Source organism: Pristis pectinata, chromosome 2, assembly GCF_009764475.1.
Source record: "Pristis pectinata isolate sPriPec2 chromosome 2, sPriPec2.1.pri, whole genome shotgun sequence".
Taxonomy (NCBI): domain Eukaryota; kingdom Metazoa; phylum Chordata; class Chondrichthyes; order Rhinopristiformes; family Pristidae; genus Pristis; species Pristis pectinata.
This window is the reverse complement of record NC_067406.1, coordinates 121,576,629-121,598,287: the sequence shown is the minus strand read 5'-3', so window position 1 is coordinate 121,598,287 and position 21,659 is coordinate 121,576,629. Positions and strand designations below refer to the sequence as shown.

The window sequence follows — 21,659 nt, the reverse complement described above, 5'->3', positions numbered from 1 at the left end:
CCCGATATCTTCATTGCAATACACACTCCACCTTGTTTTCATGTCATCTGCAGACTTAACTACCTTACAGTCTGCCCTTTTCTCCAAGTCACATAAATGACAAATAATTGAGGGCTAAGAATTGATCCTTGGGGCACTCCACTAGTTATATCCTTTCAGTATCATAGTCCTTCCAAGACAAAGCAAAAAAAAAAACCGACAAAAGATAACATAATATAACCAATACGTTGAAATACAGTCACGATGAACTTCTGTTCAGTAGCTGCACTCGCTTAGGATTGCAAACAGACCCACCTAAAACGAAGGCACTTTGCTTTTAAATGGGGAATTAGCTGTCTCCATTATGTCAGAATGCGACGTCTACTTTCCAATATAATTTACCCAACCCAAGCACTTAATTTATCGGAGATCAATCGCAGTTCCGGAAAAAATATAAAACCCAGAATGTCGCTGTTAGTATTGTCGGTTTAGTGCCGACCTCAAAGAGAAATCGAAACATACCTCCCGGCAGAGACCTTGGGAGAAAACCTTCATGGCGAGAGGCAGAGGTGGAAGGAGCAGTAATTGTGAGGATGGATTGTGAACAGTTGTGTGTTGAACAACTCATCGCGTTTTTAAATGGGATATTGACTGCCCTGGTAAATATCACAAGAGGAGTGTCCATTTCCCGACGTGACCTACGAAAGACTAGGCAAGTCCTGCCCTGAATGTCTCCCCATCAGCCACTGTCCTAGAATCACTCGGACACAGTAGGCAGGATTTTGCAGTCAGCGGCAAGCACCATCAGCTTGCCACTGACCTCCCAAATAATTTGAAATTTACCCTGGAACAATCCTCCGAGTGCGAACTTCCAAGAACTACTGCAGCGTGGATCCTTCGCGATAAAGTAAAGCAGATTTTGCCTTCGCGAAGCCCCGCCCCATACACATAGCACTGCCAACGATGTGTTCCTTGCTTTTAAAATGCAATGATGGCGAGCTCAGGACCTGTATAAATTACTTAGATCTCAGCACGCTCTAGGATCTTGGAGATTAAGAGCTGACCTGCAGAAGTTGACCGCAGGAAAAACATGCAGAGTAAAAGAACATAACAGAGAGTTTATACACAACATCGTAGGTATATGGACTAAACTGCCACAGGAAGTGGTACAGGTGGTACAATTACACAGCTTAAACGACATTTAGACAGGCTGAGAGGGATCAGGGCCAAATGCAGGGAAATGGATCTAGCTCAGGAAGGCACCATGGTCGGCATAGACGAGTTGGACCGAAGGGCCTGTTTTCATGCTGTATTACTCTATGACTCTATTACTAATTAAATAAAAAGTTTTGTGCTATGGTTATGGACCATCTGCATGCTGCAAGCATACAATATTGTTCAACACAACTGACGTGTAAATGTTGCTTCTGATCGGTTATACATTTCATCAATATTAATTTAGCCCAATCTGATTAAAGTGCATACTATATTAGTAATACTGACTTTTCCCATTTTCGCTGGAAAGTCATAGCTTTCTGGCTAAATATTTAATCAAAGGCATGCTTACTTGTTAACAAGAGTCAAAATCAGCCTCGTTCTCAAATTCAACTATCTTTCTGAAATCATTTTCTAGCACTTAGCTATTAGGACATAATGTGTGATTTAATATACATATCCATGTGGAGGCATATAAAGGTCAAATTAATGCTATTTTGCTTACCTGAATTTTAACAGGAATGATATCGCTAACACCTATGATGAGCAGCACTGTGACCAAAAGTGATTACTATATCACACTTAAAAGAACTGCTCACGGAAATGAAAGCACTGCATTTGTATCCTTGGTTGCCTATGCTCGACATAGGTGATTGAGCATAAGGTCTTGTTAGACTGCCGGTCAATAAACCACATACTAAGTTATATATAGACAATACCACATAGACAATGTAAGAGTCAACAGTCATTGAGACAATACCACAACACAATGCATACCCTTAATGCTAGTATTTTATACATCAAGACAAGTTAAATATTTTAAATGCATATTTCAATATAAATCTAAAATAATATTTTATCTGTCTTTGGGGCAAAAGTTGTGCTTGTGACAGGGGAGATATTGAATATATGAATTCAAGTATCATCATCAAGAACTTACAGGGAAATCATTAAACAAAGCAACCTCAAAAACAAGCATCCCCTTACTTTCTTAAAGTGATATACCAGAGCTCCAATCCTAATAACATCCTTACTCCTATTGTAATGTTTTTTCCTTCTAAGTGAGGCTATAAATTTGGGGTTATTTTCCAGAAATGTGTGACTGCCCCCAAGGAACAATATTGAGATTATCAAAAAAATGACTGGATGTCTCAGTAGGCTTAAAGTTGGATAAATCCGCCAGGCCTGTTGAGATGTGTCCCAGACTGGTATGGAGGCCAGGGGAGGAGATTGCTGGGAATAGGACAGAAAGTTTCAAATTTTCTCTGCCCTCAGATGAGGTGCTGATGACAGGAGGACAGTGAATATGGTTTCTTTTCTCAATAAGGGCAGTGATAAGCCAGGCTACCACAGCCCTAACTTCATGGGAGGAAAATCATCAGGTAAAATTATGAGGATTGGATTAATCTGTACTTGGAAAAACAGGGATTAATCAGGGATGGTTTTGTTGAAGGTTGTCTGACTAATTTCATTGAACTTTTCTAAGTGAGTTTGGAAGTGAGGGTAGTGAGTTTGATGTAGTCTACATGGACTTCAATAAGGCCATGCACAAAGCCCCAAATTGGAGTCTGTCCAAAAGGTATAAACCCATGGGATACAGGGCAATTTGGCAAATTGGATCTGAAATTAGTTTTGAGACACAAGGCAGAGGGTGATGGTTGAGACTTGTTTTTACAATTGGAAGCCTGTGACCAGTGGTATGTCACAGGGATTAGTGCTGAGATGCCTGCTGTTTGTTCTATACAATAACAATGTTGAAGTGAATATAGGAGGTATGAGTAGTAAATTTGCAGATGACATCAAGATTGGTGGTGTTGTGAACTGTGAGGAATGTAAGCCCAGAACAATACTGATCAGTTTGTAAAATGTGCAGAGAAATGGCAGATAGAATTTAATCCTGCAAAATGTGAGGTGATACATTTGGGGCTTAGCAAATTGACTAGGATATCCACAATGAATGAAAGGACCTTAGGAAGTACTGAGTAACAGAGGGATCTTAGTGAACATGTCCAAAGATTTCCATAGACAACAGCATGAGCAGATAAGGTGGTTAAGAAGGCTGAGGCATAGAATATAAGAGCAGGAACGTTATGGTACAGCTATATAAAACTTTAGATAGGCCACAGCAAGGGCACTGTGTGCATCTCTGGTTGACACATTGGAACAATGATGTTATTGAAATGGAGAAGATGCAGAGGGGATTCACCACACTGTTGCCTGGGATGGAGAGTTTAGTTATGAGGAGAGACAAGATAAGATAAAGTTTGTTTTCTTTGAAGTGGAGAAGGCTGAGGGGTGACTTGATTGAGCTGCACAAAGTTACAAGGGACATGGATAGGGGAGACAGTGAAAAATCTTTGCATGACCTTGAGGTTTAGAGGGGATTTGAGATAGAACTTTATATCCCAGAGGGTGGCTGAAACCTGGTACTCTCTGCCTGAGGGGGTGCTGGAGGCAGATACTCTCACAACTTTTAAGATTTCTCAGATAAGCACTTGAAATGCCATTGCAAAAATGGCTATGGAACAAGTGCTGGGAAATGGGAGTAGTGATGGGAAACATGGTAGTACTTGGGAGTACTTGATGGCTGACAAGGACATGGGCCCATTTCCACGCCATGTGACTCTATGACTAATTTCAAGTAGGACCTTTAGAACCCAAAACAGATCCAGAGTGAAGACTAAATCCTATAATTAGTAGAACAGAATATTAACAGACTTTACCACCTTTCTCAGATAACATCTTCCTAAAGAACAAATTATTGAACCATAGGCCAATAATCCAGTATTGAAAATGCTGGAAATCTGAAATAAATCTAAAAAAAGAATGTCTAATGAAAGATCATCGTTACTGAAACATTAGCTTTGTTTCCCTCTCCACAGGTCCTGCCTGACCTACTGAGTATTTTCTGTTTTATTAATTAATAATTGCAAACTTAGGTACCAACTTTTAATGAAGTTCCTTGCATCTTACAACTGCAGTAAAACCATTCAAATCATTAACAGGTTACCATGTTTCCTTTTCAGATTCAGAAAAAAAGAAAAAAAATGACCAAAATAGAATGGATTTAAACTCTGTATGATAATCCCCCGTTGAGGAAGCCATGTACAGAGTGCTCAAACCATTCAACTTCTGGGTTCAGCATGGCACTATGCTCTGGAAAATCTAATTTCATGGGGGGTGGGATGGCTGAGGCGAAATGAGTTCAAAAAATGAATTGTATTATTAGATTTTATTTTACAACTTGGTATTAGTTGTTCAAAACTACAGCTGAACAATTTGAAAATAAATCTTCATTTGTTGAGTTGCTTGGAAAAGGATAATAGAAACATAGTGCTGTTTATTTCAGCACTATGTGATTGAAAAGAGTCCTTTCCCAGGGAAAAATGCTCATTTCCTGTAATTGCCCCAGGCACTTCCCAGTTTGAGTTGCGCTTGCATGCCTGATGCCATGTCTGCTTCAGGCTTGCGGAAAACGCCTTAATTCCCATAGCACCAAAGTTTATTAACATGACTCCAGATTGATATCCCACTACATTAAGTCCCATTACTTATCTTCTACCTTTCAGGGCTCCCCCGCCCTGCTGACCCACCCCAACTCTGCCCACTGATTTTACCATCTGAATCGGCCAATCTCCCCAAAACTCATTCCAATCCTGACTCCTCAATTGAGGCCCCACCTGCCTCAAAAAATATCCAGCCATCTGAACCATGCCATTGCCATTTGGGTTTCGGTTATCCACATCCCCTCCACACCCTCGGACCCGATTGGACCTCCAATTCTAAATCCTCTCCCTAATGACCATGATTGGCACCACCCACCCACAACCCCTAATCCAGACACAGTCTCTGTCCCAGAAGCCACATTTTCCTTCACACATTCCACAGACTGTAAAGCCAGGCACCACTGAAGTTTGATATGGCGAGGTGTGCCAAGCAATGACCACACCATGTATCTTTTACCGGCACACAACAGTTTTTAGGCCATTCATAGTTATTTGCTGCATCTCTTTAGAAGCCAGTAGAACTCAAATGGTATCTTAATTCACAGCAAGCAGTCACAGTGGATTGTGTGTGCTATTCATCATTATGGCTTTATTCCATACTTATCGATATGTTCACATAAAAAAATTAATGGAAATATATTGTTTAAATCATCAGGAACACAGCTTACAAATAAATAGAAGAAAGCAGGCCGACCAACTATTTTGATGCAGTTTTGAATAATATTATATTCTGCAGTTATTCTTTAAACCTGACCTAACCAAGAAGCAATTTGTTAACTGCTGGCATGACATAGCTACTTCAGCTACAGATTTTGAAGAATTTCTAAACAGTACTGCAAATTATCTGCCAAAACAGATTAATGGCTGTTTATTTAACTTTATTTATCTTTAAGCATATTTCACTCTTTCAAATTAATTGTTGCTATACAAAGATAACTTTAATGTTCTTTCAACTGTGTTGCCTATCTTTTTGCATTTGGCAAAAATTATCAAGTAAATTATCCTGGCAGTTTAGACTTAAAAACAATTGACTTGTCAAACTCGGCCACCACATTTACTTATAAGTTCATACCAGTATAAATAATTGGAAGTGACTCATAATACTTTGAAGTATCACAAATTATAACTTCAAAGCATGGTGATCCTTGTAACCATTTGTATTAATATCCATATCACTCAAAAATGTGAGTGTGCAGATTGTCAGTAAGTATACATTCTTACATTTAAAACAAATGAATCTTGCCATTGTTCAACTGTACTTGATCACCACTGACTGTTGCCCACCTTCCCATCACAACTACCTTCATTCTTGATCACCCACCATTCTAATTAACTCTTCTCATTGTCCACCACCTTCAGTTTGCATTCTAGACCTACCACAGCGCAACTGCTGGTATCGCAGCGACCAGATCTTTGTGTCCACTTCTCTGACAAACTACCTGAAAGATAGTAGTTATTTGCTGGCTCTATGAGGCACAGTAATCCACATCATAGGTGCCCTGGGCCTATCTTTTCAAACTCATGAAGTGATCTCTGCATATCAACTTTTGACAACACTCAAATATCCAGACCAATTACTTATAACTTGTCTGTTTGTGTTGAAAAGATAATTAATTCTGCACAGTTTTATTTTGGATGTATCGGGAACTAGCATTGAACATACATTTACGAATTAAACAGAAATGATCATATCAAGTGCACTGTACCACCACAGAAATCTATTAAGAAGCTCAACCACAACACAAAACCTAATTCAGTTGAATGTCTTTCAACAATGGTATAACAAATTTTCACAAACCAGGGCGAGTAGTCAATGTCGGGCTCATAGATATATTTTTATCATTTGTTATCGACCAAATGATCTGACAGCTTATAAGAGATGGCTGAAGCTGCTTTCTGCCTTCATTTTGATCATACTGCCAAACAGGTATATTTCTACAAACATATAATAAATCAACTTTTCAAAAGTGGTGGTTGAGTCCATGTAATTGCAAATGGACATAGTAAATGTATGGAATAGAGAAACTCAGCTAATGTCCTGACCCTTGTATGTCAAATCTTTCCTCCCCACGATTTTTATGAATATTATGGTAATGACACTCAGAGAGCCTTTAACAATTTAAGCATAACTAATAAAATAATATATCAACCAATATTTTACTTCAGTTCTCTACTGAAAAATGAGAACAAATTCTATTTCAGAGCTGTAACCCTCACAGTTTTATATTTATTTCAAATCAATCTTATGTCCATCTAAATATCATGTCTTATTTCCACTTTGCTTAAGATATAGCAAATGAAAATTTGTACATTCAATGAAAATATGATTATTTAAAGCCAGAGCCATAGAAACTGCAACTTGTCAATCATAGCAATATGCATTTTAGTGCATATATAAAAAGCAAATAAGCCAAAAAGATTTCACCGCTTTTGCAGTATTGAGAAAACAAAAAAGATATGAAGACATGCAATACATTTTATAGACATTTTAATAGACAGCTGACAAACTCTGATAAAAGGAACATCTATTCTCTGAAACAGTCTTTCACAAATATAAAGCTGAAGTTATCACTTTAATCAACCTTTGCAAACTTAATTGATGGTTTCCATGGTTACAGCTTTGAATCCTACTCTTGTCACAATTTAAACATTAACACCAGAGTAAACAACCAGTCTATGCTGTAAAAAAGTTAAACTCAGAAACATTATTTCAGAACAGTCCGTGAACCCAGGAACACTACCTCATTATTCATTTTATTTTGCATTACTTATTTATTTTTGTAATTTATAGTAATTTTACGTCTTTGCACTGTACTGCCGCTGCAAAACAACAAATTTCATGCCATATGTTAGTGATAATAAACCTGATTCTGATTCTGATTACTCAGAAGCATAATTTTTTCACCCAAAATGCACGTGCTGGTTAAAAACCCAAACTAGATTATGAAAACAGCTTCAATAATATTTACTGAAACTTAGTAGTTATATCACAGAATGGTAATCACCTTGTGATTGTTCTCGTATCACAAGATATTTCTATGAAATTAGAAATCAATTAGGTGAATGAATCTATTGTGATAAATACAAGGTTATTAATGATGTTAAATAAGACATCATCAACCTGAAACATCTCTCTCTCCAAAGATGCTACCTGATCTGCTGAGTATTTCCAAAATTTAAAGAATATACATGAAGAACAATGATGGATAGAAGAGAAACAGAGGACTACAGATGATGGAATCTAGATGAAAAACATGATGACGCTGGAGGAACTCAGCCTGCTGAGTTCCTCCAGCAATGGTGGATGGAATGTATTATCTGAAAGGTATTGCTTTTAGGAGTAGAGAATGAGGCCAGCCAGGAAAGCATTAAAATAACAATGAATTTACATCCCCTCTGCTTACTGCATTCAATTTGGTGTTTTCATTTTTAAATTTCATTATTTCTTTTACCATGATCAAACCATTCATTCTTCTTCTCTTTACACATCTTTCACAGACTGGCCCTAAGGACTGAGGGTGTATTGCTTCCACGCTGGTTCTGTGTGTTCTGAGATGACTTTAGAAACTAATGTGGAAACCACAGACTCATCCACAAATGGGGTGGGAGGTACTTGACAGGGTGGGTGGGTGGTCTGTGAGGTGGTGTGTTCCTTCCACTTACGCAGAGCTTCTAAATGCTGCCATTGCATGGATCTGAGGTTCTCAAGACCATCCTGAACATTCTTTCTCTACTTTAAGCAGCCATGGCCCAGGGTTTCCAAAGAGTGAGTAGGGATGTTGGATTTCTTCAAAGAGGTTTTGAGCACAGCGTTCCATCTTTTCCTCTGTCCACCTGTTAATCTTTTACTACCACAGAGCTTGAAAGGTGTGTAAACAACATGGCCTGCCCAAAAGTACTGACTGAATGTGATTCGAGTCCCAGTGCCAGTGAAATTGACCTGGGGAAGGGCAATGACTTTTGATTGCTTACCCTTTCAATGAATTTGAAGGATTTTGCAGAGACAGAATTGGGTTAAGTACCTTGAGATGTCTCCTGTAAGTAGACCAGGTCTCAATAGCATACAGGAGTGCAGGGATCACTGCTACAGAGTAGATTATGAGCTTCATGAACAGTCTGAGATCTTGATCTTCAATACTCTTTTCCATCATCTATGTTTGCCTTCACCAAGATATGGCCCCTTGCAATATGCAAAGCGGTCCATATTTTCCAGGACCTTGCAATAATTTATTATATTCAGCAGCCATTGTTGTACAGTGGGGCAGGTTGGTAGAGACCCTCTGTCTTGCAGATATTAAGTGGAAGGCTCATTGCTCCATGCATGCTTCAGTGAACAAGTGATGACAACTTGGAGCTCAGTTCCAAGTGTGTGCAAAGGCAAGCATTGTCTGCATTTTGCAGTTGACTACTAAGGTACAGGTGACCTTGGTTCTGGAGTATCGTCATCAAAGGTTGAACGGTTTCCCATTAGTTCTGAAGATTAGTTCCACTCCCATAGGAAGCTTATTAGAGATGAAGTACAACATCGCAAAGAAAGATTGGGACAAGTGTAGAAGCAAAGATGCAGGTTTATTTGAGAACAGTCTTCACCGAGATTGGTTCTGTTGTACACTCGTTGGTTAGGATTAGTAGTAACAATGCAGAAACTCATCACACATCATCTTTTTACATGGATAATCCTCTAAACTCTCCAGAAATCTTGTACACACCTACTCTAATTTTTTGGGAGCTAGCTTAAACAGAGTTTACAACTTGTATAAGTCACTAATTTTTCTTCAGCATTCAAATACCAGCAAGTTGACCAACGGAGTGTGATCTCCATACATCCTTATTATGACGAGAAATTATTACCAATTAGATTTGATGATACATTTGGTTTACAACTGACAAGTTTTATTATTTCCAGAAGATCAAAGGGAGTATCACATTACACGATATTCACATGACAAATTCTTTTGACCAGATAACAAGAGCAAATTAAACTAAAACCAAGTTTTCAGAGCCATTGGGAGCTCAAGTGGTTTACTAGCTTCATGGCAAGAGGTTTTGGCTTGAGGAAAGAGAAGGGACAGAGCTGCTGAGTGACTTTGTCATTACATTGTCATCAAGTGTATGTAATAATATAGCAAAATACTATGGATGCTGGAAATCTTAAACAAAAACAAAGCAAATCCCATAAAAACCCATCAGTAACACAGGTAAACAGAGGAAGTGTTCCAGAAAAATAACATTTCACCTGAATAATCAATATTCCAAAATGTTAACTCCGAATTCCCCATCTTTTTCCTGTTTTGTTGCTTAGATTACCATCCCTGGTGTAATTTACCTAATTACCTTATACATCTTCATAAAAATGCATTATTTTTCAAAATAAATATAAACTAAGACACTTGTACATATGCATGCATGAAATAAAGCTTTTTTGAAAGAGCAAAGTAAGGGAGAAAGGCACTTATAGAAACAGAAGCCAATTCCTTGCATGCCAAGTGACAGCTTCAAGTGTTCCAGGTCAGACATAGCATGCAAGTGTCAGGTAAAATATAGAGCTTCATCTACACCGATTTTAGAGTGAGTCAGCAACTGCAGAGAGAAAGCTTGTTATAGCCCTTGGAGCTACTGCCTCTTCACCTATTTATTGGACCCCTTAGCATGAATGGGCTAATTAACATGTAATCTGAATAATGATTCTGAGCTACTGGATCTCTATTTACTGGGAGCTAAAATGTGATTGTATGAACTCACTTCATTTGAATCTTTAACAGCCATGAGAGATAATTACTGCAGCTGCACCCGTATTTTTCTATTTGTCACACAGATCTCTTGCACATGCTGAATACAAGCCACCGCGACAATAAGGGTTCAGAAATTGTCAATTAACTATCTGCCCATCTTGGAGTTGCAAATAGATTTTGCATGTTACCATCATTGCAAAGACGCCAATTTCATTATTTTACACACACATACCTGAGGTTTATGGTCAGTGTTTGCTCCTCTGACTTCAGCAAATCACCTATAGCAAACGTAGCAGAGCCCAGGAAGCTTCGCTGCAATACAGAGAACAAAATGTCTTTATTAGTTTTAAAATCCATAAGCATGACAGCTTCAAAATCTCTCTTGGTTTAAAAAATAGTGGAGGTGAAGAAGAAAACAGCTGGATAGATCCCCATTCTGCACAATGCACCACATCAGTGACACAGCTATCAATAATGTTCAGCTTAATTTTCTTCATGACAGCAGGGTATCTATTTTCACCAAAGACCAATGCAAACTAACATTGGCAAATCGCTACACAAGTAATAGAAATTTGACATTCTGTTTTGATATAGGAATGAAGCAGAAATAAATACATGCACGGATCGGTAATAAGTTCAAATCAAAAATCATCTAACTTTTTTAAAATCAACTTTCAACATTAACTTTCTCCACTGTCCTCCCATGATTTGCAGGTGTTTCTCCCAGGTGTTTCTCCTTGCTGAGGTAGTTTTTCTGTTGATGGTAATTACCTCCCAGTGCCTCACGCTGCTGCCCATTGAGGCTGAAGCTACTGAACTGGCTGTACACAAAGGAGATACAAGAAATTCTGCAGATGCTGAAATCTGGAGCAATACACAAAAAATGCTGGAGGAACTCAGCAGGTCAGGTAGCATTGATGGAGGGAAACAAACAATTGATGTTTCGGGCCGAGACCCTTCATTGGGAATGGAAAGGAAGAGGGCAGAAGCCAAAATAAGAAGGTGGGGGGGGGGAGGGGGAGGAGCACACACAGGCAGGTGATAGGTGAGTCCAGGTGAGAGGGGGAAGGTAGGTGGCTGGGGGAGGGGGGAAGATGTAATAAGCTAAGAGGTGATACGTATAAGAGGCAAAGGGCTAAAGAAGAAGGAATCCGATAGGAGAGGGCAGTGAACCATGGAATAAAAGATGGAAGAGGAGAGGAGATGGGCAGGTCATCAAGGCAGGGGAAGGGAGCCATAGGAATAAGGGAAGACAAAGAACTGGGGGGAGGAAGAAAAAGGAGTGGGGTTACCGTAAGTTAGAGAAATCGATGTTGAGGCCATCAGGTTGGAGACTCCCGAGGTGTTGTTCCTCCAACCTGTGTCTGGCCTCAACGTGGCAGTAGAGCAGGCCGTGGATAGACATGTCGGTATGGGAGTGGGATATGAAATTGAAGTGGGTGGCCACTGGGAGGTCCTGGCTGTTGCAGTGGATGGAGCTCGACGGAGCGGTCACCCAATCTGCATCAGGTCTCACCGATGTACAGGAGGCCGCACTAAGAGCACTGGATGCAATAAATGACACCCTCGGACTCACGGGTGAAGCGCTGCCTCACCTGTAAGGATAATCTAGGATCCTTAATGGTGGTGAGGGAGGAGGTGTAGGGACAGGTGTAGCACTTGAGCAGTGCAGGGATAAGTGCCCGGGGGGTTATCAGTGGGGAGGGACAAGTGCACAAGGGAGCTGCAGAGAGAGTGGTCCCTTCAGAAAGTGGAGAGAGGGGATGAGGGGAAGATGTGCCTGGTGGTAGGATCCCGTTGGAGGTGGCGGAAGTTGCGGAGAATGATGTGTTGGATATGGAGGCTCGTGGGGTGGTAGGTGAAGACAAGGGGGAACCCTGTCCCTGTTATGTCAGAGAGGGGTGGGGCTGAGGGCAGATGTGCAGGAAGTGGAGGACATACAGGTCAGGGCAGCACTGATGGTGATGGAAGGGAAACCCCAGTCACTGATGTCCTAGAATGGAAAGCCTCATCATGGGAACAGATGCGGCAGACGTGGAGTAACTGGGAGAAGGGGACGGCGTCCTTACAAGTGACAGGGTGGGAAGAGGTGTAGTCAAGGTAACTGTGGGAGTCAGTGGGTTTGTGAAAGATGTCCGTGGTTAATCCGTCTCTGGAGATGGAAACAGAGAGATCCAGAAAGGAGAGAGAGGTGTCAGAGATGGACCAAGCGAATCTGAGGGCAGGGTGGAAGTTGGAGGCAAGGTTGATAAAATTGACAAGCTCAGCAGGGTGCAGGAAGCAGCCCCAATGCAGTCGTCAATGTAGTGGAGAAAGAGTTGGGGGACGTTACCGGTGTAGGCTTGGAACATGGACTGTTCCACGTAGCCTACGAAGAGGCAGGCATAGCTGGGGCCCATGTGAGTGCCCATGGCTATTCCTTTAGTTTGGAGAAAGTGGGAGGAGCTGAAAGAGAAGTTGTTGAGGGTGAGTACCAGTTCTGCCAGACAGAGGAGGGCGGTGGTGGAGGGGAACTGGTTGGGTCTGTTGTTGAGAAAGATGCAGAGAACATTAAGGCCTTCCTGATGGGGATGGAAGTGTACAGGGACTCAACATCCATAGTGAAAATGAGGCGGTCAGGGCCGGGGAACTGGAAGTTCAGCATGGATAGCACCACCTATTGTATCTGCTCCCATCTAACTAATGCATCTTAAATTGGAGTTACTCAATTATGACCCAAATTTGGACATTGTTCCTTAAGATCAGTTCCAATATTGCACAAGCTGAGATCACCTAACTCAGCAGAGAATGAGTGTTTTACCTGGGATTTTCAAGGCCTCCCTGCTGCAGATGCTCACTAAATAAAATAGCTGAGCTATTATGTTACTCAGGTGACAGAATGCCGCATTACGCAAAAATATTCCAGCTCAGATTGGTAAAACAAAGTCTGTTCAGAAGTTATCTTGCTCTATTTGAGATGCCCCTTGTACGTCAGTAAAAGAACCACAGCTTTTGTGGAAACATACTGTGTACAGTTAACTGCTTTTTCTGCTGAAGTATAATTCAATAAAGTAGTCATCAGTTCAAACTTTGTGTTGCTATATCGACATGCTTTGAACTATAGGCTAGGGCCTTTCTGCCTTTGTGGAGGTTCACGAACATACGTCATATCATTGTCATGTGTAGGAGATTGTACTTACTTTTGAAATCATTACTTTTCAAACTATAATGTATTCACAAATCCAACAAGATACTAGCCTAGATACCTGTGTACAGAGTTATGCAGATGAACTTACAACTATTTAGGTTGTGGATCATTCATTGTAATATTGTGCAGCATTGACGATCTCATGACCTAAAAGGCACATTTTTGCCATTGAAAACGTGCTGCCTCAAACCACTATTAGGTAGTGCAGGGGTTCCCAGGGCCAACCAAGGCTTCATGGACATTGTGGGCTACTGGATGGAAGTGGAAGGAGTTGGGTAGGGTTAAGTCATTGGGACTTCAGAGATCAGGAATCATGAGCCAGTAATGTGGAGCTTAAGGGTTTAACAGGGCAGTGTTTGGGATTTGGGGCAGGGCGCTCGGGGGTCTTGGTGTCGAGTCTGTGTGTGGTCAGGCCTGGATACAAAGCTAAGTTGAGGGACTTATATACATTGGAGTCCTTTCCAGCATTGGGTTAATAAAACATAATTGTTCCAGGAATGACTGTAGACTGTTGATTAACAATTCCCCTCAGAGCAACATGATTCAATTTCCCATGCAGAGTTCTTGACATCATCAAAGTACACCGACCATGACTGGATGCACCCTCACCAAGTCCTGTTTGTTTCTTCTGGTGTGCCTGTTCAACAGCAATGTAAAATTGTTGCAATCAGGAAGATTTGGTCTGCCTCAAAATATTAACATGTAACTAGTTTGAAATTAAACCACTCCCTCTTTGGATGGACATGTATTAGCCTAGATATTGGGTCCTATTGAGCTTTTTCTTTTCAGCACAATAGGATCTAATATGTGTCGGTAAGTCACAAATTGTTTTGTTCCTTGTATGTTTATCATTGTCCCAGAAATTCAACCTGATACTTCCAGTCATGTTTCACTCTGGCATCAATCATAAGTGTGAAGTCAGATTACCATGCAAGGGTTCTAGAATAAACACTACGACTCAAGAGAAAAGCAGTGAAAAGCACACTGAATTTAATTTACATCACATATAATTTTCTCACATAATTGCACCTCTTCAGACAGTAGTTTGCTTTGAACTGAATGCATAGAGACATGCATGAATTTACACAATGATGCATGCAGCAATCAAATACAATTAATCTATTTGTGCTAATATCTACCTATGTTCTGTAAACTTTAATGATCATATTCATGCTCACATTTGTAAATCAAATTTCTGCAAAGAAATTGACAAGCAGTTAGTCAGACATCATCGCAGCTAAGAGGAGGCGAATATCTCTTTACATCAGCTCAGATAAAGAAGCTATTAATCAACTGCTCCTGAACTCATGCCAACAGAGGTGCTCTTTTTCCACTGTTGTTTCCACTCCTTCCTTATCCTCTTGCTATGGCACATTCTGAAGTTAATTGTTTACCTGGGGATTTTTCAATGAAATGCAGTAACTCATCAATATTTGATCATGAATTTAAACATACATGAGACAGCCGCCACAGTAGTCCTATGGATGTTATGTCTGTGGGGGTGGGAGGAGGGATGATATCAATATTATATTTTAGGTACACTAATGCCCTTCTCAAGCCATATTTTCAGCCTAGCATGAGCCTCTAAATATCACAAGTCAAACCTAGCTTAAGCGGAGTCATTGTGGATTCTAGTTTTATCTTCCTTCTTGCATGTTTACTCAAGATCAGATCTATCTCTGAAAATTTGACTCAGTGTTACCACAGCCATCACTGCAGTTCTCATGGATGCCTTTATCACCTTCAAATTGGATTTTTCCAACACGTCCCCAAAAATCTCACTGCACCCCTCCTTACTGCCCAACTCATCCTTCCAGCATACTGTTAATGTTTAATTCCTTACAAGAGCAAGTGGGTCAAGATCTTGCACAGCGGTTACGACAATGTTTGCCCAGCTTCACAGACCAGCATATCATTCAGTTTTCCCAGTGCTTTCCTTGGTCCACAAATCCCTCCATGGCAACTCTTCCAATTTGCACGATAGCTTACTAAGGATTCCCCACACTTCCTCTCTGCCACTGTGAGAATGAGACCTGGGAAGTATCAACTAATCACTCCTTGATTTTTTTTTGTTTTTGTTTACCACAGCGTTTTCCTGTCCACAGCCCTTTTGCAGTGCACTTTGTGGCTGCAGCGTGACTGGTAGAAGGCAGTTTACTTACAGTGGAGGAGGACGCAGACAGACATTGAGGACCACTATGGGCAACTTAGACTGTATCCTTTCTCATAAGTGCCATCTGTCATAGTGAGGATATTGTCAAAGTTACAAAGGTGGAGACACAAAAGCTATTCCAAAGAAGGACAGCATATTCATGCCACTCCCATGGGACAGCCTCTCATTCTGCAGGAGGACAGGTTGTTGGACTATCATGGCATTCTCAAAGAATGCTAATGACAGCAGCAGTCAGAGGTTTCACTGCAGCAGTCAGACATTGTGTTGTTATGGAAACTCAGATACTCGACATCAGGTCTGGTTTCAGGTTGGCTGCACAAGTGTGGCAATGGATCTCACTACTTCCTCCATGCAGAAAAGATTGGGCTCCTGGCTTTGCATGAAACCTTGCCTGTAAGCCCTTCATGCTCCATGATGCTTTATAGATGGTTTTATACAGTATTGCCAATGCACCAGGCTTTTCATTGTGCTTGTGCATTTACTCTCTGTTGTAGGTTATCCCATTTAAAATCCTTATCTCGGTTCTCTGCAGCATAACACACTGTCACTGAAGCTGGGCTGTCCTCCCCTCCCCCCCGCCCCCCCCACACGTCCCCCAGCAGGCTACTAATGTCATATTCATGCCAGACAAGTGCCAAGCAATAGCCATCTCCAACAAGAGTACAACAAGATACTTTGGCATTCAATTGCATTGCCATCATCAAATCCCCTACCATCAACTCTTGGGGGGGGGGGGGGGGGGGGTGGGGGGTCAGGTAAGGGGTTACCATTGACCAGAAACTATACAGCTCAAACCACATAAATAATGATGCTACAACAACTAGGCAGTTTCTGAGTGTCCTGAGGTGAGTCCTGACTCCTAAAAGACTCCGTAAGGCACATGTCAGGGGTTTAAAGGAATAGTTTCCCCTTGCCTGGATGAGTGCAGATCCAACAGGAGTGAAGAGGTTTGACTCCATTCAGGACAAAGCAGCCTGCTTGACTGGCAACCAAACCACCACCCTAAACATTCATTCATTCTACCAGTTACGTAATGTGGTTACAATGCATACCATTTACAAAATGCACTGCAGTTATTTCCCTTCGCTATCCACAACCTCCATCACCATGAAATGCAGTGAAACACCACCACCTGCATGTTGCCCTTTGAGAAAAACATCCTATGTTGGAAATATGTCATTATTTATTATTGTCTAAATGCTATGGTTATCTTCCCAACATTACTGTGGAAATAACTTCAACAGAAGGATTGTAGGTGTTCAAGAAGGTTACTTAATTATTGGAGACAAAAGAGAATGCAGATGCTGGAATTTGGAGTAAAAAGAAACTGCTAAAGGAACTCAGCAGGTCAGGAAGCATCCGTGGAGGGAAATGAACAGCTGACATTTCAGGTCGAGACCTTTCAACTAGACTAACTTAATTATGGATATGCAATAAATACTGGTCTTACCAACCATGCCCAATAAAATGAATAAAAAGAAAACATTTTATTTGGAAAAGTGCTCAGTCTTCCACACTCAAAGGCACATCTATGTAAACTGTTCTCATAATTTAATCCTCTGAGCCATTCTAGCACTGGGACTTCCAAAGGCAATATTTCCTCCTGAGCTGAGTGCCTAAAACTGAATTCAGTCTGCACATATTGCAGTATAGCTATCCCTCGACAGAAATATTTTCAAAATGTTTCAAAGAGGTATACTTCTCAACAGAAATTAAGCAACAATGCTCATGATTTTTTTCTGCAACTGTGCCCTAACCAATTGGCATTCTCTGCAATGTACTCCAGGGAAGAAAGGCTATTCTGTCAGTGAGCAGAAAAATAAATAGTTCACATAACTGACATAAGCCTTATCACTTTAACGTAGTTTTACGTTACACGTGGCATTTGCTGAATTCATATATTATTCAGCCTTTGCAATTTTTCTGATATATCCAAGTGTAGTAATCTCTAACAGTAAGAACTGTATTGGGAGATATTCTTTTATTCTGAAAAATGTCAATATGCTACTGTCTTGCAAAAAAGGTAATCAAATTCATAATATCACATTTGACAATATGAAGATCTCATTCTGTCACTAGAAATTTGTTATCTTACTTTACTCCTAATGAAATGTAACAGCATATATATTAGCTACTGAATGCAAAACTCATGTGCCAATCAAGGTGGCACAATAAGAAGAGAAGGATTTTAGGGAACAGGAAAAGGCCATTATGCCAAATATATCTATCTTTATAGTTAGGAAAATTGTTGTCAGCAAAGTTTACACAATTGATGATTTGAGGAATTCAACTTGTCCAAAACATTCAATAAGGCAGCATTTAATATTGGCCTCTCATTACAATCGTTTCATTTCCATTCTCGAGGTTCTTCTTTTTATAACAAATATGATTTTGAAACAGTCAACTTGCGTTCCATATTCTGCTTAATCTCCTAAGCACCTTACTCCTAACTTTGACAACATCAGGAGCTATACAATAACGAAGTATCTCAATGGTACACTGACAGTTTTCTCAAGAAAACCTGGTCAGAGATATTGAAAAAAAGTGATTGCCTAGAAATTTGACCACATAGTGCATGTTTTTCTGAACTATTGTGATATAATTTCTGTGATAAATAAAACAAATGAAGATCAGGGATTTGCTGAAGAACCTACAAGTTTTGCTTGTACCTGAAGGACCCCAACCACGTTCAGCAGGTTGTGTATCCAAATGTCATGTGACCTGTAAAGGCCAGCATTTGTTGTCATCATTACCCCTGAACAGGGTGACTTGCTGGACCATCTAAACTGGCTGTTAAGAATGGAACACTTAATTGGATCTGGAATCATTCTGGGACCAGATCGGGTACTGATGGCAAATTTTCTGCCTGAAGGACATTACTGAACCAAAATGAACCAAATAAATAGTTTCTCTGTTTCCCTGAAGGGAGACTTCTCTCAGCAGATCTCAGAGATCCTAATTCATGGATAAACACAAAAGGGACTGCAGATGCTGGAACCTGGAACAAAAAAAAAACAAAATGCTGTAAGAATACAGTGGGTCAATCAGCATCTGTGGAGGAAAAAGATGTAAGTCGATGTTTCTGGTCAAGACCCTGTCCTGATGCAGGGTCTCAACTAGAAAAGTCAACTTACACTAACATCACCTCCACAGATGTTGATTGACCCATTGAGTTCTCCTGGCACTTGTTGCTGACTCAGGTATGTCTGTCCTGAACCGATTTACTCAGCTCTCCCTCTGGCCAATTTTCCCCTCACCATGATAGTAAACCTACAATCCTTCCACATTCACAACTCTCATCCAACTCTCCCTACCCACCAACAGATTCTCCACCTGACTCAACTCAGCCAGCCCACTCACCATATGACCACTCGCTCCCTGACGACCTATGGACAATCACATTCCTGACTAACAAACCTCACCCTGCATGGCAATTGCACTTCCTGACTAACAAGCCACATCTATAACCAACAAACGTATCCCTATGATCTAACAAACCTCAACCAACATTTGCACCCCCTGACTATTGGACCCCTCACTGAATGACAATTATTCCCTGTGATTAAACCACCCAACCTGACTGTCAATCATCCCTTCAAACTTCAATTGTCAGTCAGAGGTGATGATCACACATCCAACTAACGATTCTTCATTCAACCAATGATTGCACCAATGCACACCCCTACCCACCCCATCCCTGCACCCAACCTTTGCCCAACCCTTCTACTTGCAGGCTCAGTCTTCTAGGCTCCTCTTCCCTATGCTCATCCTTCTCCCACACCCCCAAGCAAGGCTTCTACCTGATTTCCTTTGCACAAAGTCACCTATTCCAGATGGAATACTTGCTTAGTTGTTAAGTGAAGAGGGGTTAGTGAAGATTGAAGAAGATCTCGTCATAATCTTCCAATCTTCCTTAGATGCAGAAGGAGTTGCAGAGGATAGAATCCTTGTTCAAAAGGGTTTGAGGACATGCCAGGCAACCACCAGCCTGTCAGCTTAACCTCAGTGATGGGATGTTTTTAGAAAAATAATCAGGGGGATAAATGTATAGGTACTTAGAGACGTTTGAATTAACAAGACAGAGCCAGCATGATTTTTGATTAGCCTGATTGAATATTTGGAGGAGGTCACAGGGGAGGTTAATGAAAGGAATACAGCAGATATTGCCAAATTAATTTTCACAGGGCATTTGACAATGTCCCATTTAAAAGGCATGTTCACAAGATCGAGGCTTGTGAAATAAAGAGGTCAGTGGCAGCATGGATAAGAAACTGGCTCAAGGACAGAAAGCATTCATGACAAACAGTTCAGGCTGGAGGATGGTAGACAGTTCTGTTCAGTGTCAGGACCACTCTGTTTTTTGATAGATAGTAATGACTTGGTTATGGATGTGCAGAAAAAAAATCCAAAAATTGTAGATGACATTAAACTTGGAGGCATGATAAACAGTGAAAAGGATCGTAATGGATCACAAGACGACATAGATTATCTACCATATTAGGCAAGTGAGTGTCGGATAAAATTTAATAGAGAGAAATCTGATTGTGGCAGAAAGAATGAACAGAGAAAATAAAGATGAAATGTCAGAGTTCTAAAGGATAGGTGTGAACAGGGAGACCTAAGTGGATAAATCGTGGAAAGTGGTGGGACATGTTGAGGGTGCAGTTAATTAAGCATTAAGTCCAAAAGCAGAAAGACTATGTTGAATCTTTAAAAAAAATTGAAGCCAAAGTTGCATCATTGTATCCAATTCTAGTCACCATACTTAAGGAAGAACATGAAAGTTCTAGAGGGGATTTATGAGAATGGTTTCAGGGATAAGGGATTTCAGCCTTAAGGTTAGACTGGGGAAACTGCGGTTATTTTCCTTGGATCAAAGGTGGATACAAAGAGGTTTGCTCAATGTGTACAAGATTATGTTGGGTTTAGACCATCTGACATGAGAAAGGTTTACTGAATGGTTCAAGGAGCAGGACGCACAATCAAAGTGAAATCAAAAGAAAAGGGTGAGATGCAAGGAAAAGGAGTTATGATCTATAACCCAAGGTGGAAACAAACCAATCCAGGCTTTCAAAAGGGAATTGGAAAACACTTGAGAAAGATCATTCTACCATTCTGCTTGGGGCACATTAACGGTACATTGTCTCCCTCAGTAATGCACAATAATTAAAAGCAAGATTAGTCACCGACTCAGCCTGAGCTTGTGCTTGTGGCAGCAGGCCTTGAAGCCTTCTGGTTTCTATTGACTAAGTAAACAAAAATCTTACTCTGTAGAGTGTTTTTCAAAATGCTGTCAATGCCTTCCCATTATGCCTATCACCCCAATCCATTCCAAACAGCCAAAGCTCTACTCCCAAACACCACCTCCCTCTCTCTCAATCCCCTTTCCCTTCTCTCTCAGATGTTTCGTTTCACAGGTTCAGGATTGAGCTAAGGTCTGTTACTTGCAGTCTTGCACATTATTAGATTAGGCTCAGCTAGGTTTGACATTTACTACCAGCCGGAGTTCAAGCCAGGATGTCGACGGGGTGGGAACCAAGGTTTGGGGTGGCTTTCAGTGAGGGTCAAGTGTTGAGGGTTAAGTGTTGAGGTAGTGTCTGGACTCAGGGCTGTGGTCCCGAGTACTTCCTGAAACGGGGATGGTGGCAGGTCTGGTCAACATCCAGACTTGGGGGAGAGTGTGATGCATCAGTAGTGCCTTGGTGAGCCTGGCCTTATCCAAGCAGGGGAGTGTTTGGGGAGGGTGGGGGAGGGGGAGCAGCTGGTATTGGAACTTGTCATTGAAGTTGCTGGGGTACTCAGGACAGCAGACCACAGTGGGGAGACAGTTTCCAAAACATCCAGACTCAGGGGTATCATAAACAAGA

General features: G+C 40.9%; 1 protein-coding gene across 6 annotated transcripts in view; it reads right to left on the bottom strand.

Annotated features, from left to right (window-relative positions):
• Positions 1-21,659, bottom strand: part of inpp4b (inositol polyphosphate-4-phosphatase type II B) — a 561,052-nt gene that overhangs the window by 164,144 nt on the left and 375,249 nt on the right. For 2 of the 6 annotated variants that reach the window (XM_052042079.1, XM_052042097.1), the window contains exon 1: positions 823-876. Coding sequence is in view for 2 of the 6 variants with exons in the window: in XM_052042054.1 (XP_051898014.1) it covers positions 10,665-10,744 (80 nt within the window). In the remaining 4 variants the exon portion in view is untranslated. Of the gene's footprint in view, positions 1-501; positions 662-822; positions 877-10,664; positions 10,745-21,659 lie in introns of those variants that run through there. The other 4 variants (XM_052042071.1, XM_052042088.1, XM_052042054.1 and 1 more) reach the window with 3 other exon arrangements.